This window comes from Acinonyx jubatus, chromosome B3 (genome assembly GCF_027475565.1).
Source record: "Acinonyx jubatus isolate Ajub_Pintada_27869175 chromosome B3, VMU_Ajub_asm_v1.0, whole genome shotgun sequence".
NCBI classification, from domain to species: domain Eukaryota; kingdom Metazoa; phylum Chordata; class Mammalia; order Carnivora; family Felidae; genus Acinonyx; species Acinonyx jubatus.
The window spans coordinates 59,965,775-59,988,612 of NC_069386.1; the positions used below are offsets into that span (position 1 = coordinate 59,965,775).

At 48.7% G+C, this 22,838-nt stretch overlaps 1 protein-coding gene and 1 long non-coding RNA gene across 5 annotated transcripts in view; one reads left to right on the plus strand and one right to left on the minus strand.

Annotated features, from left to right (window-relative positions):
- The window catches only part of PLA2G4E (phospholipase A2 group IVE), a 56,879-nt gene that overhangs the window by 13,619 nt on the left and 20,422 nt on the right, over positions 1 to 22,838 (plus strand). The window contains exons 1-4 of one of the 4 annotated variants that reach the window (XM_027067004.2): positions 8,000 to 8,144; positions 14,898 to 14,970; positions 20,282 to 20,418; positions 22,043 to 22,174. In XM_027067004.2, the coding sequence (XP_026922805.2) occupies positions 8,049 to 8,144; positions 14,898 to 14,970; positions 20,282 to 20,418; positions 22,043 to 22,174 (438 nt within the window). In that variant the 5' untranslated portion in view covers positions 8,000 to 8,048. Of the gene's footprint in view, positions 1 to 7,999; positions 8,145 to 14,897; positions 14,971 to 20,281; positions 20,419 to 22,042; positions 22,270 to 22,838 lie in introns of those variants that run through there. The other 3 variants (XM_015064895.3, XM_053224126.1, XM_053224127.1) reach the window with 3 other exon arrangements.
- The window catches only part of LOC128315966 (uncharacterized), a 30,601-nt gene continuing 21,196 nt past the window's right edge, over positions 13,434 to 22,838 (minus strand). Inside the window, exon 3 of the long non-coding RNA XR_008299224.1 lies at positions 13,434 to 15,030. This is a non-coding gene — a long non-coding RNA (uncharacterized LOC128315966). The remainder of the gene's footprint in view (positions 15,031 to 22,838) is intronic.

The following is a 22,838-nucleotide window of genomic DNA, read 5'->3' on the forward strand; positions in this document are numbered from 1 at the left end:
CAGGTATGTGTCTGCTTTAAAAAATATTTTCAAGAAAAGTTAAAAATAATCTAGCCAATCATCCTAGTTTTCCCAGGTTTTAGCACTAAAAGTCCCTTGTCCCAGGAAACCTCTCATTCCTTGGCCAACTGGGTCAGTTGGTCACCCTAAGTGTGTCTTTAGTTATTGTTTATAGCAGACAGGAGCTGAAGGCGGCAATCCAGGTACAACAGGGGCCTGGTCTGGACTCTTGGAATCCAGAGTCCTTCCCTCTGAGGATCTGCATCACCAGAAAGAAGACTGGAACACCCTACTCCCACTCACCAGACCCCTACAAACGCATGTGCACAGAGGGAGGGGGGAGGTGGCACCTGCACGTGGCAGGAGATGGCTGCAATGCTGCCGGCTCCCAGGCACTGGGGACAAGAGAGGCTTAAGCCCAGCCCCCTCCAGGGCCCACTGTGGACAGAGCTGGAGGACCCAGCTAACAGCAAGAGGCGCCTCTTCCAGACTGCTCCCAGGCAGGGAAAGGGCTCCCACCCCTCTCTGTTCCTCACAGACCCAAGGGTCCCTTCTGCCTGCTGTGCTTGGCTCACCCACTTCTTCAGGCTCCCCCAGGTGCAGCCTAGATTATAGCAGTCAGGCCCGGGGGCCAGCCCCAGCTCCACCTCCAGGAATGCCCTTTGCCCCAGTGCATCCTCCTGGCAGCTCCCCTCTGCTCTCCCAGGTCCTGGAGCCCACTAGCCACCAACCAGCCAGGGCTTGTAAGAGGGCGGGGCAGGGCAGTGGAGGGCAAGAAGCCAGGTGGGAGTGCCCTGGAAGTCACTGCAGTGTCAGAGAGCCAGCTCAGCCACTTTCCACTTCCTCAGTGCAAATTCTTTAACTCAAACCCTGATCACTACCTCAAAATCATCCTAGTTCTCAGGGTACTTGGCCTGAACCAGCTATAAGGCTTATATGAACCCTGAGTCTGACAGGGCAAGCAGGGCTGAGGCTGTGGGGACAGCTGGAAATGGGTCTTTAGGGTCACATTCCAGGACCCCCAGGGGCAGATGACACTAATCCAGGCTGGTGTGACAGGACTTTATTCTCCAGTGAGGGCTCGGGGTCTCCCCGCAAGAGAGAGCACATGCGCATCCCCTCCCAAAGGCACACCCCACACTCCTCACACTTGCAACTGGGGGAAGGGGTGGTAAGAGGAGTCACCAGCCCTGGATCCTGCTGAGAACAGGCCACAGGCTCTGTGTTCACTCACCCCCAGCGTTCTCCTCATGTCTCCCATCCCCCTCACCAAATATCAGTCTATTTTTAGTCACTTTCAGCACTTCTCTGACCATATCCTTGGTTGTTCCTCATTTCTGGCATCAAACACACTGTGTTTACAGTTTGGGGTCTATCATAGCTTATTCAGAAGGACCCTGAGAATTCCCCATTTATTCTCAGTCTGAACTGGTGCCCAAGCATGGTGAAGCCTCAGTAGGCAGCACGGCAGGCCAGACCCCTGAAGGCAGCAGCCAGAAGGGACGCTGAGGCTCCCTGGTTCTGTGGTCTTGCCGTAGCTATGTCTCAGACTCACTGGAGATAATGAAAAGATACCGACTCCAGGACCCACTCCTAGGATTCCAGACTCACTTAGTCCAACCTCCCGTTTTACAGAAGAGGAAAGTGAGGGCGGAGAGAGGCATCCATTTGTTTTGTATCATCCTGCAGAGCTGGAACTGGAGCCCACAGCTCCTGGTTTCCAGTCTAGGGCTCTGTCCGCCACCCCACAGCGCATGCCTGAACACTGACCTTGAAATCAGTAGGGAGCGAAGGCGTTCCTTAGCTCTGCTGGGACCTGTCAAACCCAGGAATTAGTATGAGGACACCTCTTGCTCACAGACCCTCGCAGGCCAACACCGCCCATCCCCTTGTCCTCTGCCCTGAGACGTGGTGGGGAGCGGCTCTCGGGAAGTGACTGCAGAACCTTGGTTCAGGGGCTTGACCCAGATGGAATCTGCGGGGAATTATGTTCCTCTGCTAGAACTTGGCTGTAACCAAATTCAGTCCAAAGACAGCACCAGTGAATGGGATAGACTCGAACCATCGGATACAGTTCTTAAAACAATGGCACCAGGGGTGCCTGGGTGGCTCAGTCAGTTAAGCGTCTGACTCTGGCTCAGGTCATGATCTCATGGTTGGTGAGTTTGAGCCCCGTGTCAGGCTCTGTGCTGACAGCTCAGAGCCTGGAGCCTGCTTCAGGCTCTGTCTCCCTCTCTCTCTGCCTCTCCCTTGCTTGTGCTCTCTCTCTCTCTTTTTCTCTCTCTCAACCTCTCTCTCTCAAAAATATATAAATATTAAAATAATTTTAATAAAAAAAATTATAAAACAACAGCACCAGTCCAAGCTCACCCTGACACATTACTTCATAGCTGAATTTGGTTGAACCCTCCCCTAATCCTCTCCCTGTAGAGTCTAGGGTTCCCCCTGCCACCACCGTGCCCTGGTGGAGGAGATGATGTCAAGAGACTTGGCAGAGTTTGGGGGATGCTTGATCAGCCATCTTGGGACCAAGAAAAGTGAGGGCCACTTGTCATCCCTCTGTGGGAGAAGCCAGGAGCTCCCCACCCCACACATCTGCCCTGTGGGTTTTCCTAGGCTTGGCAGAAGAGGCTTGTGGGATAGCAAGGCAAAAGGGAAGTGTGCAGGGAGAGGAAGAGAAGACTTAAGAGCCTGCTCTGGATTCCTCCCCCTCCTCCATAGACAAGCAGGTCTTTTTCTTTCCCAAGTCCTATCCTCTTAGGTCCAGAGTAACAGCTAGAAAATCTGAGGCAGTTTGCATGGCACTGGAGCCCATAGGGCATTTGGGTAGGGTGAGACCCAGCAGCGTTTCTCACAGGTGAAGAGGGAGAGGTATTTATCAGGGGCCTTTTGAAGACCATGACTTGCCCTGAGGGGCCACACTAGGCTGATCAAAGAGGCACACCTGCCTTCCAACTCACCCAAACCACACGGTCCTGATGGTCACCTGTTCTACCCATAGGAGCAGGATTTGCTATATTTCTTAAATACCCTCTGCTCAGAAACTTTCCATGAGTTACCACTGCCAACAAACAATCGTGATTCTTGTACTTGATATCCAGGACTTACTTTCACCTCCTTTCATCTCCTTTCTGAGTCTTCATAGCCTTGCTCATGCTGTCTCTCCTGACACAAATGCCCTCTCCTGCTTTATTCATCAGGTCCCTAGCCTTCCTCCAAAGGCAAGTGCAAGTTCTTCCTATGCCACGCAGCCTCTTCTGACCTTCCCAGCCCTGGGTGGTCATGCTCTCTGAGCAGCATATCTTCACACCTCTGTTCCTCATACATGATAGGATCATCCTGAGACCACTTTTGTGATCTTCCTGTCTCACCCAATTAGTTTGTAGCTCCTTGGGCAGGGATGATGTCTTGGTGTCTCTGATATTGCTGTGTATCACACCTCTTGTGGCAAAACCATCGCTAACTGAGGGTCAGCCACATGCTAAGACCTTCATCCCAGTTAGTCTCCATAACCACCCCACGAGGTAGAAATCATTATGCTTTCCATTTTACAGATGGAGAAATTCAAGTTTATAAGGAGAAATTTACCCAGGTCCATGCAGCTAATATGTGGTAGAAGCAGTGTTCAAATGCAGTTGTGACACTTTAAAGCCCAGACCCTTAACCAACTATACCATGTTCAGTCAGGTTTGAGACAATGTCAGTGTTATCCTCACAGAGGTAAACCAGTGACAAAAAGTAAATGCAGTGTAGGAAAGGCTCCAGCCAGTTTTGTTATGTGAGAGAGAGTCAGGAGCTGGAAAATAACACCTGTCATCTAGTTGAAACAAGAGGCCACAACTTTTAGTAGCAGGAACTTCCCAAGATTGAGAAATGTGGAGCTGTGGATGAAAGTAATTTGAGGATGAAAAGCACTCAGCTGGACCTTCACATTTTGTTACCAAGAAGAAGAACAGAAAATACTTGTGAGCCAGACCTACTGACAGAACTAAGGATATAAGTATTATCTACATTGGGATAAAGGTTCTTTCTTATAATGTTTTTAAAAATATGTATATATTTTTATATGTTTATTTATTTTTGTGAGAGAGATAGAGAACAGGGGAGGGGCAGAGAGAGGGAGACAGAGGATCTGAAGCAGGCTCTGTGCTGGCAGCAGATAGCCTGATGTGGGGCTCGAACCCATGAATCTTGAGATCCTGACCTGAGCTGAAGTCAGATGCTTAAACAACTGAGCCACTCAGGTGCCCCTATTTCTTGTTTTGTTTATGCTTATTTTGTATCATTTTGTATCTCCTCATCATGAAGTGGACCCACGTCTAGCCTGTTGGCCAGAAGTCCTGACACATCTCAACATATTAAGACACATCTCCCAAAGTGTATATTGTTAGAGCCAGAAGTTCTGGAGTCAGACTGACTTGCATCCCAGCCCTGTCACTTATCATGGTGACCCCAAGCAACTTACTCATCCTCTCTGTGTTTCAATTCTTTTTTTTTCTTTAATGTTTATTTATTTTTGTAGGAAAGAAAGACAGAATGTGAGCAGGGGAGGGGCAGAGAGAGACACACACACAGAATCCAAAACGGGCTCCAGGCTCTGAGCTATCAGTGCAGAGTCTGACATGGGGCTCAAACTCACCAACCACAAGATCATGACCTGAGCCATAGTCAGTCACCCAACTGACTGAGCCACCCAGGCGCACCTCAATTCTTTTTTTAATGAGATAATAATAATATCTACTTCATAGGTAGAATAGACTTTGTCACTTTTTATACATTCAGCAAATGTGAGCAACTTCATTTCTGTTGACATCTGCGTAATATTCCAGTGTGTGAATGTGCCCTAGCAATCAAACCATTCCTTGATTGGTGGGCTTAGGTGTTTCCAGATGATGAACAAGACAAGCAATGTCTCTACCTTTAAAGGAAAGAGGCAGAAAGAATAATTGAACAAGATAATCCAAGATATGATACATTAAATCAAATCAAATAAGCAGAGTGACTCAGAAACATACAGGTGGGCGAGAAGCATACATGTTACAGAGGGTGGTCAGGCAAGAGCTGCAGAAAAAGGACATTTGAGCAGATCCATGACCATGAAAAAGAGCAGTAACACACAGAGTCAGTGTCAAAGACATCAGGAGGGAACAGCAAGTGCAGAATCCCTGATGTGGGAAAGAGCTTGCCATGTTCCGGGTGTGGAGGGCCAGTAGAGCTGGAACTCATGTGTAAGGGGAGGAATGGAACAGATGTGAGCAGCCAGACCACATGGGTCCTTCCAGGGCATGGCAAGAAATGAGAGCAACCAGATGCAACATCATCTAGCTGGTGTTTTTAGGAGACCACTTGTGCCCTTCTGTAGAGAATGGCTTATAGGAAGGCAAGAGAAGAAGCAGGGAGACCAGGTAGGCTAATGCAGTTGTTGCAATGAGTAAAGGCAAAGGTTTTCACCAGAGCTATGGCAGCGAAGCTGGGGAAAAGCTGGAGAGAAAAAATTTCCTCTGAAGATGTGGAGTGTATCCTCCTTGGTCCCGTGAGCCCCATACTTGCCCTCATGATTGGTTCTTATTTCCCTGTACCTACATACCCTTCTCCATTCTCTCCTCAGAAAGGCAACCATTATTCAACTTCTTGGTGTTTTCCAATTTAATAGCTGCAGTGAAATCTCACTGGTGTTTTAATCTGCATTTCCCTGACTACGGATGATTTTGAGCATCTCCTCAAACGCCTCCTCCTCAAAAGCTTTGTGGGGTTGCCTTCCTATATAAACCGCAGGTTCAAATCTTTGGTCTATTTTTATGTTGGCACAGCCATCTTTTTTTTGTGGATTACATAAGAATTCTTTGTATATGCTACATAGTGATCCTTTGGTGATTTGCAGATGCATTGCAAATATCTTCTGTCATTCTGTCAACTATCTTTTAATCTTTTCTGCATGTTCTTAGTTGACAGAAATCCTTAATCCTTATGTAGAGATTTAGAAATTTTTTGCCTATGGTTCCTGGTTTCCAAATGTTTAAAAAATCCTTCTTACCCCCATAAATAGATTTTCCCACATTGTCTTCAACTAGCCTTATGGTTTTCCATTTCATGTGTTGATCCCATTTACAGCCTATTTTTTAAATATGGCAATAATGGGGATGTTGTTTAATTTGCTCTACTTAGCGAGCCACTCAGGTCCATGTCATCTGTTAAAAAGCTTTTCTTTTCCTCTTGATTTGTGGTGCCAATTTTATCATTGATTAAGTTCCATTAAATATCAGGGCATGTCTCTGATCCCTCTATCCTTGTCCCATTGGTCTGGTTCTTGTGCCAGTGACATACTGTTTGTCTAAGTGTGGCTTTGTACTTTATCTTAGAATCTGGCAGGCCAAGACTCTCTTCTTTACCATTATTTTTTAATGGTGAGTTCATTATCCATGGATATTTATTAAGGGGAAAATATTGGGGATATATTTTAGAGGTAGTGCTTTTCTTGTGACATTTTTGCTTTACTGAAGCAAAATTTTGTTTACTGAAATTTTGTTTCTATATATTCAAATCTGATAATACATCTTTATTGGCTTCTAGGCTTTGTACCTTATTTAGGAAGATTCTCTTCATCCCAATATTATATTAATGTTGTCTAATACCTTATTTTAACTTTTCTATGGTTTTATTTTAATGGTTAGATTTTTAATTAGTCTGGAATTTGGTTTTTGTACAGTTCTAAAGTTGGGATCTAGTGATTTTATTCCAGGGAAAGGTAGGTTTTCCAATAACAAATAGTCCATCCTTTCATCCCTATCTGCAAGACTTCCTTTATCATACACTAAAATTCCATATATACATAGGATTGTTTCTGGGCTTTATTTGCTTTGTGGAAGGTATTGGAATCCAGAATTCGTTGACAAAGAATGGATAAGCATTGGATGCATTGGAGCAGAATGGCCAGTTGAAGGGATGGTTACAAAACTCACTGGCCAGCCAGGTGTAGGGGGCGTGAATCCCTGAGAGGCAGAGGAGGCTGAGAGACAGAAGCCACTGATGGGATGGGAAAGAAGGGACAGGCACTGAAGGCATCTTGAAAGAGGGAAGGTGAGGAATTCATCCTTGCTGGGTCCTTGGGGGAGTCACCTCACCTCTACCTGGCATAGAAAGAGGTCCCACAGATACACCAACCAAGTTTCATCCCTGCATTTGGGCCTGGTCAGCCCTGTGTTCAGATCTCACCCTCAATTTCACAAAATCACTTTAATATGTGGGCCAGAAAAGCCGGTTGTGGGGCCTCAGGCAACAGCTCAGGCAGGAAACTCCCAGTGTACCCAGCTGGGCAAACGAGCAGGCAAAGTCACCTCACTGGGCCCCTGAATGAGCCTACCACTAGGCCAGAGATAGGGATCGGGTGGGTGGGGCGGGAGCATCCTCTAAGCTGTCCTGAGACAGTCTGGGCACACCCTCTCTGCACCTGGCTTCCCGGGAGAGAGAGCTGGGGACACCTGTACTTGACTCTTTCCTCACCAAGGATTGAGGCAATTATTTTTTTTTCTCCTCCTAACATTGGGAGCCCTGACCATGGTCTCTGCCTCCCTGGAGTCCCTGCCCACAGCTCCTGGGCACCAAGCTGTGGGACTCAGTGGAGTTAGGAGGGAGGGCACCTTCCCCCCCATCTCCTCAGATGCCCAGAAGGGCATCTCTGAGCCATGACCTTGATAAGCTGAAGAAAGAGGGCCTTCCCAGATCATGGCTGTGCTAATCCTAAAGTTGTCAGGGTCCAGGATCCTCTTCTTGCCACCCTGTTTCCTTGGACAGCCAGGTGGTATGTTTCTGGGGGTGGCAGACTGCTAACCCCAAGGGCCAGAGTTCCCTGCTGGTTCCTGCATTTCCAAGATCTGCACTCTTCAGGGTCCCTTGATGTAAACACATCTAGAACCCCTCTTCCCCATCTGCCTACCCGCCCTAACCCCTCCCCATGCAATCCCAGCCACAGCAGAGAGGTGTCCAGAAGGCGGAGCTCTGAGTCAGAATATAAATTCCCAATCTTGCCACCCAGCTGGAGAGCTGACACGATGCTCCAGAGGCACATGCCCGCCTGGCTCTCCCACTACCTACCAGACCTATACCAGGCAGAAGATGACAAGCCTTCATCCCCCTGCGCCTTGGAGGTGAGGGAGCAGTGCTGGGTAGGTGGGGCAGAGGCTGAGGGCAGGAGACAGGCACAGGGAGGGCTGGGAGCATTGTAGACTCCGGAGACATGGAGCACCTAGGCTCAGCAGCCCTACCTAGCACCTGGGGACATGGTCTGGCCCAGCTGGAACTCCTGGGGGGATGGCCCAGCTGGGGTTACCCACAGGCTCGACACTGTGCTGTGGTGTGGCCCAGAGCCATCTGGGGCCAAGACAGCACCTGGATAGATGGTGCTCAGCACTGCCAGGGGTGGATCTACACTTACCTGTCCTAGCTGTGAGTGGACATTTACCCTACGGTCATTCTAAATTGCCATGCCTTGTGAGTGTGTGTTACAGTATCCCATGAGGATCCGTGGCATTGCCAACCTGTCACATTAGCCACGAAGCCCAGCTGGGTCTGTGGTCAAGACTCCTGGGTCCATCCGATTCCTCATAGCCTCGTAGAGAGACCCTGGGTTCAAGGAACGGGTTGCCAGGGCTCCAGACCATCTCCACCTCAGCTTTCCCATTTACCTCAAGTTTCCAGTTTTCCATAGGCACGCCATGGCCAGGACTTTCAGCAGCAATTTCTTCCTCATTCCCCTCCTCAGGGTTCCCTTCCCCAGCCCACACTGAATCACTGAATGAGGCAAGTGATTCCCTGAAAGTGTCTTGTCCTTTTGGGGTGGGAGATGGAGACCCTACTCAGCCTCCAATGAGCCCAAGGAGGGGAGCTCTGAGCTCCATGGTGCCTGGTGCCCCGCTGCCCTGGCCAGGATAGACATCACCTCCTGGGATGTGCCACTTTTCCCCCACAGCACCTCAAGGAGCTGGAAGAGCCTCTGGTCAGTGCATGTTCCTGCCTCCCCAGTCTGGTTGAGCCTGTGGAACCTGGCTGGGGGAGAGCTTCCACAGAAGGGACAGGGCGAGTGAAGCAGCTGAGGACTGCGCCTGTCCCTCTCAGGTCCCAGAGGGTGCAAGGCTCAGAGCTGGACTTGTTGCCGTGACCTGTCACCTAGCCTGTGTGATTAAAAGGGAAAACAGCATGGTAGCTCCTCCTGGGAACCCCCTGGTCTGGGATGTTGCTCAGATTAGCTGGGAAACGTTCTGAGGTCCCATAAAGTCCCCATCCCAATGGTGTCATCTTAGGGAGGTCCCACGCATCCGGGGAGGGATCACCAAGCTGTTCGGGGCTCTGATACAGGTGTTGCAAGGAACAGGCTACACCCAGCTTACTGGGGAGGAGGAGGCGGCACCACCAGCCACGCCTGTCCTGAGAAGCCCTGAGGACAGATGGCCCACAGGCTCCCTGCGCGCTGTCTTCCCCTCTCCCGCACCCCAGACCTCGTGGGCTGGTTTAGTTAGGGTGTGCCTGGCCCGGGGATGGGTATCACACCCACCACCTCTGAAACAGGGTTGTCAGACCCTCTCCCCAACTCCCACCCCCACCTGGGAGCCTGTCCCTGGGATCCCATCTGTAACCACTCTTCTGACTGATTTGTGGTGACAGCTAGACCTGGGGTGCAGGGTAAGCCCTGAATTGAGAGCCAAGGGCCTACTCCTGCTATTAAGTAGTCCTGGAGCAAGCTTTGAGCCATTTTGGTTAATTCTCGGTGAGAGCTAGCCTCCAGGTGGATGGAAAGTGTGCTGCCCTGTGGTCAGGTGGATCTGCACCTGAGTCCCGGCCCTGCCGTTTCTGGGCTGTGTGTCCCTGTGTGAGATGCAGTGTCTCTAAACCTAGTCTTGTCCCCTACAAAGTGGGGATGGCAGCACCTTCCCCACAGTGTGGCTGGAGGGCTAAACGAGAGCAGACACGATGTAGCCAGCACAGGCTCAGGGCCTGGCATGCTGGAGAAGGGTGGTGAGTTGTGCTCCCCAACCTCCGCCAAGGTCATACCTATAAAGATGGGCATGGGAAGGGGTACTATTGAATTGCATAATAACCAGTCCTGAGGGCAACATCTTTTCCACAGGAGATCCCCCTGTCCTATGTAGGTCTCAAGGGGGAAGTAGGGTCCTGAAGGGATCAGCCCCAGGAACCAAGGCCAGGGAGGAGGCTGGAGCTGGAGTCGTGTGTGTGACCACAGCCTGAGTAATAGAGCCCTTTCTCCCATATGGCTTCCCTGAAAAGTAGCAGGCTCGCCCTCCCTGTAGGTTATTAACGCATCCGAATACACTTCTGCACTGTTTGCCAAATAGTTTCTGCCTTGAGCTCCAACCCCCTGAGTACTCCCTGCTCCTTACCCAGGACCCCCCAATGGCCCCATGAACCGAAGGATTGATGTCCATCCCTGCTGCAGGGCTGCGGTCCAGCTGGTATGGTTTCTGGCCGTGGCTATGATTTCATCGTGATAACCAGCCAAGGTGTCTTGTCCGAGGGACAGGCTTATCCAAGTCCCTAAAGTGGTTACCCTTACCATACTATAACCTGCCCCATGAACTTGCCATAATGTTGCCGGTTTCTGGCTCCCATCTGCTTTGTGCTTTGTTCTCTTGGATCTTGGTAATTGGATCAATTATCTCTGGGGCCATGAAGTTTTGCTTATCTCTAGCACCACTCCAGTTCAGCTGGTTATACCAGGAGCAAAATATTTACATTCATTTTTATCCAAGAAGGTCATTTTTCTCAGACCTAGTTCTTGGAATCATCTGGGCCCAAGACCTGAATCCCATGTTCCCACTGCCTACCTCTCAGCCTGGCCCCTCTGGGCTGTCTCCCAAACTCCCTGCCAGGTGCTGCCTCTCTGCTGGCAAAGATGTCAGAGTAGTTTGTAGAGCCCTTTGGAATTGAGTCTCTCCTGCAAATTCTTGAGCTAGAAGTTGTGATTTGAGACTCAAGGTAGACCACGAAGGAGCCCTCTAGGCTACTGGGAAGCAGAACTCCTCCAAGAACCCTTACACTTCGGTGTATACTGGCTCTTTAAAAAAAGAGAGAGGGGCACCTGGGTGGCTCAGTTAAGCATCCGACTCTTGGTTTCAGCTCAGGTCATGATCTCATGGTTTGTGAGTTTGAGCTTCACATCAGGCTCTGTGCTGACAGCGTAGAGCCTGCTTGGGATTCTCTGTCTCCCTCTCTCTCTGCCCCTCCCCCACCTGTGCTCGCTCTCTCTCTCTCTCTCTCTCTCTCTCAAAATAAATGAACTTTAAAAAAATAAAAAAGAAAGAGATCATGAAACATATTGGCAGAAATGTAGCCAATAAAAGCATTACTGGTAGAAGGACTACCAGAGTTTGGGGATTATTGGAGGGCCTTGAGGGAATTCAGAGTGAAAAGAAGAAGCTGTTAGGAAAAGAGGTTCTAAGAGGAAAAGATGAAGGAGGAGGAGGTGAGGGCCAAGCAGCACGTGTCTCTGTGTTGAAAGTTAATGGTTGCTTTCCTTTTTAAAAAAAAAAATTGTATATTTATTTTTGAGACAGAGTGTCAGAGTGTAAGCAGGGGAGGGCAGAGAGTGAGGGAGACACAGAATCTGAAGCAGGTTCCAGGTTCTGAGCTGTCAGTGCAGAGCCCGATGTGGGGCTCGAACCCATGAACCACAAGATCATGACCTGAGCCAAAGTCAGATGCTTAATCAACTGAGCCACCCAGGTGTCCCAAGTGTTGCTTTCAAGTAAGATGACAGCATGATCATGATTATGAGCAACAGGCTTAAGAATTATAACTGGATTCAAACTCAGGCTCCTTTGATTCTAGCTGAGTGCCCACCATCAAAGGACTTGGTCTCAGATTCGCCATCTGTAAAGCGAGGCTAATAATAACTGCTTCGAGGGGTGTTGGAAAGATTGAGCAATATGAAACATAGAGATTACACACACAACGCTTAGAATGTGGCACATAGTCAAGGGATAGTAGCTGGTGTTTTTAGCCTTGCTGAGTTAGATGCGAAGAGATGGTCAACCTCACCGGAAGGCATCAGGGTTAGATAGCGGAGGACTTTCCCTGGGAGGCAGGGAGACCTCGAGTGAGGTGCTGCGGGAAGCTGTGAGTGCTCATTCCCTTCCAGACAAGACACAGGGGGGTCAGTCAGGAATATGGGCAGCCCTCCTGGAGGCAGAAGAAGGGCTGTGATGATCGAGAGTCCTTCAATACTAGGGAATGTCCCTGAGGACTGACCCTTGCCTGAGCTGAGGCCTCTGGTGGCCCACATTTGAACTCTGGTTGCCATCTGAGAAAGTGGGCCACTGGGAACAGGCTTTGCCAGAACTGCTCTCCTGGGTGAAAACTGACTCCTGCTTCCTCACAAGATCATACCAGGACACCCGCTGCGCCACCTGGGGAGTGAGAAATGAGGAGCCCATCATGCCCAGAGTGGGTATGGCCAACAGCCACAGCCATATTTCCAAAGCCAGGAGAGAAGTGGTGTATGTGGCCTTTGCCTCGAGCCACCCAGCTCAAAACAGAATCTTGTTAGATCAAGTTATGGGCTGTAAGGATTTCCAATATTTCGGAGTTAATCTCACAAAAGGATTCCTCAGACCTGTATATGACTGTCAGTTTGGCTTTTGTTCTGATTCAGAGGCAGCTGTTGGGAACTGAGGAGGAAGGGACCTGAAGTCTGACTTACACATCTATCTCAGGTTCCAAGTAGCAGCCTTCCCAGGCTTCGTTCTATTGTTGCTATTTAGAATAAGCCCCAGAAGAGGCTGGAAGGACAGACATCAAAACGTGGACAGTTCCCCTGACGAGAAAAAAAAATAATTGTAACTATGTGTGGTGATGGACGTTAACCAAACTCGTTGTGGTAATCATACTGCAGTATATATGTATATCAACTCATCTTGCTATATACTTAAAACTAATACGTTATATCTCAATTGTATCTCAATTTAAAAAGATAGCAATACCTCAATCATAGCAAGATAGCAGGACCTCAAGGTCTTAATGAAGGTTTTAAAATGTAAGGAAGGGGTGCCTGGGTGGCTCAATTGGTTAAGCATCTGACTTCGGCTCAGGTCATGATCTCACGGTTTGTGGGTTTGAGCCCTGTGTCCGACTCTGTGCTGACAGCTCGGAGCCTGGAGCCTGCTTCCGATTCTGTGTCTCCTTCTCTTCCTGTTCCTCCCCTGCTTGTGCTCTCTCTCTCTCTCTCAAAAATAAATAAAGATTAAAATTGTTTTTAAAAATGTAAGAAAAGTGACCAATAGTAAATATTCAGTAGATGTTAGTCATTGCAATATTATTATCTCTGATAATATAACCAAGGCAGATAAACTATCTTTATACAGTCTGAGTTGAAAATAAAAGTGATTATAACATTAAAAACAAAAAAGTGAAAATAGTGATCTGAGTGGTGGGATGCTGGAGACTCTTTTCTTTTTCTTCATACTTTTATGTTTTTCCCAAAACCCCAACAATATTTTAAATAGAGAAGAATTGCATATTCTTAAAAAGGTGTAATATGATTTTGGCAACAGGGCAAACTATGTGGAGTGTGAAAGGTCCTAACTCACAAGCCTCTTTTTTTTTTTTAATTTATTTCTTAATTTACATCCAAGTTAGTTAGCATATAGTGCAACAATGATTTCAGGAGTAGATTCCTTAATGTCCCTTACCCATTTAGCCCATCCCCCCTCCCACACCCCATCCAGTAACCTTCTGTTTGTTCTCCATATTTAAGAGTCTCTTATGTTTTGTCCCCCTCCCTGTTTTTATATTTTTGCTTCCCCTCCCTTATGTTCATCTGTTTTGTCTCTTAAAGTCCTCATATGAGTGAATTCATATGATTTTTGTCTTTCTCTGACTAATTTCACTTAGCATAATACCCTCCAGTTCCATCCATGTAGTTGCAAATGGCAAGATTTCATTCTTTTTGATTGCTGAGTAATACTCCATTGTATATATATATACCACATCTTCTTTATCCATTCATCTATCGATGGACATTTGGGCTCTTTCCATACTTGGGCTACTGTCAGTAGTGCTGCTATCAACATGGGGGTGCCTGTGTCCCTTCGAAACAGCACACCTGTATCCAATGGATAAATGCCTAGTAGTGCAATTGCTGGGTCGTAGGGTAGTTCTATTTTTAGCTTTTTGAGGAACCTCCATACTGTTTTCCAGAGTGGCTGCACCAGTTTGCATTCCCACCAACGATGCAAAAGAGATCCTCTTTCTCCACATCCTCGCCAACATCTGTTGTTGCCTGAGTTGTTAATGCTAGTTATTCTAACAGGTGTGAGGTGGTGTCTCATTGTGGTTCTGATTTCTATTTCCCTGATGATGAGTGATGTTGAGCATTTTTTTCATGTGTCAGTTGGCCATCTGGATGTCTTCTTTGGAGAAGTGTCTATTCATGTCTTTTGCCCATTTCTTCACTGGATTATTTGTTTTTTGGGTGTTGAGTTTGATAAGTTCTTCAGAGGCCTCTTTAAATAGGGTCACTTGGTCAGATGGAGGAGTTCCATGCATCTTCCATGGGCACAGGCTGGGAGTGGATGGTAAACAGATTCCTCTAAGCCTGGTTAAAACTCTCAGGGAAGGGGCTTCAAATCGTGAGATTCAAACAGGAGAAACATGAACAGAACAGGCATGAAGCCATCCCTTTCCAAGGTGTGCTGGCTCCTAGTGAGGCGAGAAGTAAGCCCCTCACCTCAGCAGTCTTGGGGACCAGCAATGTCCTCAAGAGCCCAGAAATGTGGACTGAATGTGAGGAGACATCTTGGGTCTGAGCAGTGGGAGCCTGTGTCCAGCTTGAGCTGCTCTATCAGTTGTCATCACCTGAAGAATGAGTCCTCTGTCCTCTCAACCCACAGGATGGGGTCTCTCCATGCCACCTGCTGACAGTGAAGGTCATCCGGATGAAAAATGTCCGGCAGGCTGATATGGGTGAGTATCCGGTCTTCCCTCCCTCTCTGCCTATGGGACCTGGAAGGAGTCCTGCCCTGGCTGGAGAAACATCAGAGGTGTTTGTGTGGGGGGTGGGGGCAGGGTGTCTGCTACACTCAGGTTGTATTTCAGACTTTGGGGTTGATATCATTTTTCCAGGCCCCGCTCCTAGCTGTAACCTTGGCACTACCAGCCCCTGTAGGGTTCCTGGGTCTGAGAAAACTGTTTGCCTCACTCTCTCCTCCCCACTCCCCACTCCCTAACACCCATTTGTGGGACCAGCAGCTTCTCCCACACTGGGCACTTCTTGCTTCTGCATGAGTTTACAAGCTATTAGGGGTGAAGAAGAAGGAGAGTCCCTTCTGCCAGCCTAGTCTCCGTGCCCCTGCTCAGCACATGGATCCCAAACTGGGTTCTGGGGTTCATGGTGGAGGCCACATGGCACCAGCTCTGCAGCGTAGCCCCATGGATGTGGTTTGACTCACCAGCACTGTTTGTGCAGTGTTTTCTTACAGCCTTGACTTCACCCTCATCCCAGCCCCTCCTGCATTCCAGGTTATGGGGGCCCTGGGAAGTGTCTGGCTTCAATAGGAAATCAAGACATCTGGGTGGGCTAGATGCTCCCCTCATGCTTGTCTTTTCAAGAAAGCAGGAGAGCCCAGATCCCCTTCCTGTGCTCCCCTCAACTTACCCCATCCAGAGAGAGGCTTAGCCCTTAAGGAGGAGAGAGCTCTGTGTCAAGGCCCCCTGGCTGTGGGGGTGTCTGCACTCACAAGAGCCACCAGGCTTCCCCAAAGCTCCATTTTGCTCCTACTGCCCTCACTCTGGGATTCAGCTAGACTCAAGAGCCTCAGGGGGGCAAAGAATGCCGACAGCCATGACACCAAGTATACATTTTAACAAGGGAAGACTTTTACACCCAAAGTGATTATAGACTAGTAGCAGGAAATGGCATTCTAACCTTGTCACGGTAGAATTTAAACCTGGAGGAGGACATTGAAAGCCAGGAGTAGCTAAGGAAGGCTGCTCTGAGGGCCTGGGGTCTGAGAGGGGCAGGGCGTGGGCATCCAGAGGTCCTGGGAGCCCCATCTGCAGGAGGGGCAATCCTGAGGGAGGTAGAGGAGCCACAGGACACCTGTGGCCAGTGGGGGTGGGGAGGGAGAAGGGCAGGCCTCAAAACAACATGTGCTTCTCCCACAACCTGAGGGTGGTGCTGAGGCCCACTCTGCATATGAGGTCTAATGATTGCCTATGGTGGAAGCAGTGTTTGATTCCAGGTCTGGACTCTGGGGGGTAGAGGGAGGAGGAGCAGGGGAAGGAGGCTAGAGCCAGGCAGAGAAGGGATGGGGATCCAAGTGATAGGTCACCTGAGTTCTTGAGGAAGGGATTGCATGATTTCCTGAGGTCATATGCAGATTGTGCTGAAGCATAGGTGGGGAGAGGCTGACTAATTTGCTGGGAAACTGTTGTAGCAATGCAGGCAGTAGTGTGTACAACAAAGGAGGGAGGGCCCTGGGGCTCAGGGAAAGCTAAGAGGTCACGAAGGACTCCAGCTGGACCCCCTGGAGGGCATGGTGTCCAGAACCCATGCCAATGGGGGCAATTGCAGCCAGTGTCCAGTCGGGCCTGGCTCTGCCAAGAGGCTGGCAGGAGGCCCAGAGACTTCTCGTCAGGCTCCCTGGGACCTCCCAGGCCACCAGAGAGTGATCTGAAGAGAAGGGTTTCCTGGGTCCGGGGCCTGGCCACCTCTTTTGCCTTTCTTGCCAATACCACCGTGGGTCACTGACACTTCACCCACCCCTGGGCAGAGTTCACCCACTCGCCCCACCCCGGGATACCCACAGCTTGCACATGCCCACAGCTGCACTCACCTGCCTCCACTCCTAGGGTGTGTGTGTCCCAACCTTGCGGGTCACACAGGTTGCACGCTTTCATGGCATGCCTGCACCTGTGTGTGCAGACCTTCCCTTTGTCCAAGCCCCTTTCTTCTGTCTTCTCCTGCCAAACCCATCCCCTGCATATCCCAGAGGTGGGGAGATGGGAGAGCAGGCAGCCGGACAAGAGGGCTGAGGTCTGGCTCCACCACCCTCCTCTTCCCCTTCCCCACACACCCCTCTGGCACACAGCTGCCTTTGGGGGTTTCCAGGCCCCTTTTGGGAAACCCTTGTTGTTTATGTTTCTCTCATTTCTCCTGAGGAACAGGGTGGGAGGCATACATGGTGTCTGGGGGCTCCAGCCTGGGGCACGTTCCTGTAGACTCCACAGTTGACCTAAGCTGGGCTCTTCTGCCACCTTGCCTAATGAGGTTTGCAACTATCCTGATATCTTCTGGGTCCTAGATTACTCCTGCCCCAAACTTTTCCCTTCTAGCTTAGATCAAAACTGAGCTCCACTCTGGTCCAGACCTCTAGTGTCTGTCTGAGTTTCCTAAGACTTCAAGGAGCCTGAAAGGGATGAGATTCAGTGATGACTCCCTTGTCAAGGTGCGCTCTGGCTAGCCCTGAGCCAGGACTGGATAGAGTGGACCTAGAAACCTCCTAGCTCCCAAGAGGTGTTATTCCTCTTGGGAAAAGAAAATTAAAACTCAAACCAGTACCCCAAGGGATGTGAGGCAGGTGTCTCCAGAGGTATTAGGAAGACAGTGTTCTCAACATCTGTAGATCTCACTGAGTCATCTTTGCCACCCACATTCCAGGAAAGGAAGCATGTCATTCAAATGACCAAGCCCTCTGTCACTCTAAGAGGAACAAGGATCAAAACCTATCAATGCCTAGGAAATCCCCTGCAGTACCTGAAATACTCAGAATTGGGTCAGAGTTGCTTAACTATTCTTTATTGCCAACATGCTGGTCACTCTCCTTATAGTCAGATAATGATGCCTGCTCCAGATTATCATCCAGGCCCCTGGCAGCCTTGCTCCACCAAATCATCTCTCCCTCCCCAGGATTTCACTCTCCTTCCCATTCTTGTGGAAATAACTGAAAAACAAATCAGTGCTTGAAGTGTGGGTGTCTGATCAATCCTGTCTCTTCCAGTATTTGTATCTTAACTAGAGATTTAAACCTTAGGCCAAAAATACTGAGATTTTATTTCATGGGCTTAATTGGAAAAGCATAGACTGATAATAGGAAAGGGATTTTGGAGGCAAAGGGGCCTTTACAGGGTCAATCAAATCATGCTAAGCAGATAGGTATAGAGTTGGTGGGGTCCCTGCCTGCAGGTTCCTACTGTACGGGAGGCAAACCTGAGGAGAATGTTTCAGGCTGAGGAGGAATGACGAGTGTCCAGGAAAAGCCAACAGAGAGGTCCCGGGAGATCCTGGGGAGTCTCCCTATAGACAACTGGACATCAGCTTACATGCCTATATCTGTGGTGCCTCAGTCCAGAATTTGATACTGTGCTCTAAAGCAGGAAGTTGGGCTTTTCCATTCAATTCATTTATTCAGCAAATGTCTGGCAAGTGCCAAAACACAGACTCCAGGCCTTCTTGGTGTTCAAGGTGCAGTGGAGACAGATGTTCTGACCTGCATTGTAGTGTGGTGTAACCAGAGCCCTGCCAGGAGAGGAGAAGAGGCTCTAAGCTAGGAGGAGTACCTGGCCCAGAGGTGGGGGCTCAGAGAAGGCTTCCAGAAGAGGCTGTTCCTGAAATCTGAAGAGGCTAGCCAGCAGAAGGGTGGGAAATGGCAGCAGAGGTGATGGTGGCCTGCACCAAGGCAGTGGCAGTACAAGTAAGAAGTGGGTGGTCTGGTGAGATCAGATGAGTTAAACTGATGCCATGTGAGAGCCAAGGACAACACTTGGTGTCTGGGCCAGACACCTGAGTTGACATGAGGAGGAGTAGGCTGGGCACAGAGGGGTCATCATTTTCTCTGCATCCCTCTGGGTTTTGGTCATTCTTTGCCTCTGGATTATCTGATTATGGCCTCTAAAAGCAGTGTCATCTTACCTTTATTGGGTGGGAGGAGAGCCATGAATTCCAATTCACTGACTGGCCAGCCCTCAAAGATTAATCAGACATTGGAGATGAAATCAGAAGCTAGGGATGCTTATGATATAAACTGTGGTTCTTACCTCTGATAATGTTCTCAGTGTAGTGACAGCATGAGACCAGTCAGTCCAGGAGGACATTACTAATAATAATTACGAACTAGTTTGGATCAGTCCTATCAGATCAAAACTCCTATCTTCATACTAGCTTCACCAAGTAGAGGACTCTCTGACACTGGAGATTGTATTGACTTTTATCATTTCCTAAAAATCTGGTGTGTGCCCTGGGAATTTCTCCAGCAGATTGCCGGGAGAGTGACAAGGCAGTCATGGCACCTCTTCCTCCCTCCTCCCAGGTAGAATGGAGGGAGGGAACCAGGCTAGGCTGCTATTTTTTTTGCCCTATGCCTTCTGCTGTTGCAACTAGAAGACCTGAGAAGCATTCCTCTACTTTAGGAGAGACTTTTAAGAATAAAGCCTTTGTCCCTTCTCCAGAGCACATACAGTAATATCACCCTTGGGTTGTTCATTTCAAATGAGAAAAAAGAAGAAACAAAAAGGATATGGCCTCAGATGTGAGGGCTTCTTGGGTCACCTTCCTCATGCTGGGAGACTCGTGTAGGTATGAAGAGCCTGGTAGCTGCAGTTGAGACATTAAGTCATATTTAAATTGTGGTCCTTGCTTCTAGATTCTCCTGAGAGGGAGACAGAATCTGAAGCAGACTTGGCACAGTCAGTGCAGAGTCTGACTCGGGGCTCAAACTCACGAACCATGAGATCATGACCTGAGCCAAAGTCAAAAGCTTGACACCTGAGCCACCCAGGTGCCCCAGATTGTGCTCCTTCTAATCCTTGTTTGTCACCAGCCCAGAGGAAGAGTAGAGCCCTACTTTGGTTTCCCTGGTACCTTGGCTAAACAAGGGTTAAACTGGATTTTATGGGGCTGGTTCTTCAGCTCTTCCCTTGGCAGAGGAAAAATTGTGTGGCCATACCTTGTCCCAATCTAGCAAGCATTTGCTCAAAACGCTAGGGTGCTTCTGAAAAGAGCCAGAAGCCTTCAGTGTCCATGAGAAGAATCCAGTGGGACCTGAATCCCCCTCTGTGAATTTTCTAGCCTGCAGGCTGTGGCCTTCTCGAGACCTCTGGGACAAAGGTCTCTGGAGATCCAGACCCATGAGTCAGGAGGGTAGACAAAGGCTAAAGCTGAGACAAGGGCTTGCTCCGGAAGTGACTTGCCTGAAGTTTCCTTCTGATTCTACACTCTCCTCTCTGGCCCCGGGTTGATTCCCCAGTTTTCCCCCCAACCCTTGTCTTCCTTGGACAGTGAGCCAGACAGACTGCTTTGTGAGCCTTTGGCTGCCCACCGCTTCTCGTGAAAGGCTGAGGACTAGGACCATCTCCAACTGCCCAAACCCAGAGTGGAATGAAACCTTCAGCTTCCAGATCCAGAGCCAAGTGAAGGTGAGACTTGGAGGACAACACCTGTCAGCCCTGCCTACATTTCTGCTCCCCTCCATGACTGCTTGTCCTTCTGTTGCTTATGTGTCCTTCTTATGTCTATTTTCCTCCCACCTACTTCTCCTCCTCTTAGCAATCCATCTTTCTGCTCACCCACTCCTTTATTAGGCCTGCCTCGTGTTTTTCTCTCTGGGTCTACTTATCTTTCTACCTTCTTTCCTTTCTCTCTTGTCCTTCTACCTGATCGTTGCTGGAACTTGGTGCTCCCTGCCACAAAACTGAGTGTGCTTCCAGAACATGCTCCAAGTAGGAAACTAATGGAGGGGAAGGGCCATTCTATTCACTGGGTCTAAGGCCAGTCTAATTCCAGCTGGAGGGTTTACCCTATCTTAAATCCTTTTTAGAAGGCTTTATTATTTCTAATTTCTTGAGTGTCTGTTCTTTCCTTTGTTGAGTTGTTTCATGGTGTTGGCCTTCCTCAGATATATGGTGATTCTAAGTTGTGTTCACATCTCCTATGGGAGAATTCTCCCTTGAGCATCCCAAGCAGAGTGCTCTTAAAACAAACTTGGCTTCATCATGGAGGTATTGACCCCAGTCTTGGGATACTTGAGGCTTGACATCTCCAGCTTACTGCTTCCACATTTTAGGATGATTCTTTATTTCTGGTTCATGATGAGTCCTTTTAACTTTCAAGAAGGACTTTATACTGTTACTATAAAAATATCTCTTCTATCATATATATGGTTTTGATAACCATATCATATATATGGTTTTTGGCATGGGCTCAGTTTGCCATCTTGAAAGCAGAATTTGAACTTCCTTTGTCTAAAGAGCTATGGAGCTGTTCATATGAATATGTGGGGTTGGTTGTGGGGCATGTCTGTGTTTCTAGAAAATCTCATTCAGTAGGGAACCTCCAGACTACCTTATGTCCACCTTGTAGGGACCAAAGAGGAAAACCCAGCCCCAACCCACATCTCCCAGGATCCTTGGAACCAGAGACCTCAGAGGCTAATCCATGTCACCCAAAACCACTGACCTCAGTGTTCAGCCAGATGACAGGGCAGCTGTTCAACTCTTAACATAGCTTTGGGACCACTCATAAGACCTTATTACGATCTGATAAACCAAAGTATAGAGTTCAAATACCTCACCCCAAGGCCATCAAGTGTGAGAATCACTGTAACCTGTCACATCACTCCCCTGGAGTGTTAAGGTGTTAGTTTCCCTGAACTGGGTTTTCTAGTAATTAATGGGCTGTCTTAGCAACTGGGGTCCCAGTGCTGAACACAGTCTATGACTTGGGAATGGTTTTGCTTGTTCTGCACTTCCATCATTCCCCAAGTTGAAATGACATCCCTCACACTTCACAGGCCCTTCCCAACCTTGCAAAAGAGCAAAATTATCCAGGAGAATCAGAGCAGAGAGTCAGGAAGTCTTCGGAGAGTTGGAAAGGAGGGTATAGACACTATCCCCCACCAGCCGAGTTTATTTTCCTACAAAAGTCTCTCATACCTGGGCAGGGATCTGCATGCTGTTCCCCAGACCTCAAACCCACCTCCTTGCTAGGGAATGGGTCCATGAAAACACAGTAACCAGACTTGCACCCTCCCTTTTCCCCTAGAACGTGCTGGAGCTGAGCATCTGTGATGAAGACACAGTGACACCAAATGACCACCTGTTGACAGTCCTCTATGACCTCACCAAGCTCTGCTTCCGAAAGAAAACCCATATGAAGTTCCCACTCAACCCAGAGGTGGGTGCAGTTGTCCAGTCCCTCAGCCTCCTGCCTCATGAGGAGCAGCTGGTTATTTCTATGATGCCACTCTATGGGCTTCTCTCTGTCACCAAGTGAGGAAAAGATAGTACTGCTGGGTCAATCCCAGTGCTATTCTTACTAGTTGTGTGACCTTGCAGAATTTATTTAATTCCTCTGTATTCTGTTTCCTCATCTATCCAATGGCAATGATGATACCTACCACTTAGGGTCGTTGTGACATTGAAATGGGAAAACATGTTTAAGGCACCTAGCACTGTTCCCGGTACAAAATGGAGGTGTAATAAGTATTGGTTCCCTTTCTTTCCTCCGAGTCCTGCTGTTGGGATGGCCCAGAGAACAGGGGACAGATGAGGGAAAAGAGGAGTAAAGCTGAAAATCAGAGAAAGAGCTGGAAAAGACCAGGATATTACCCATTCAGTCATTCAACAGAACTTTATTTCCTACTATGTTCCAGGCACTGGGAACACAGCAGAGAATGAATATCCTTGCTCTTGCCTGAATTACATTCTGGCAGGGAAATTAAGGTCCAATGAAGTCACAACTTCCTTAAATTATACAAGAGGTGGGAAGGAATAGATGAAGGAAGGAGTCCCTATCCTTCAGAGTTGAGCTTACAGGTGACAATAGTTCAGCTCTCTTT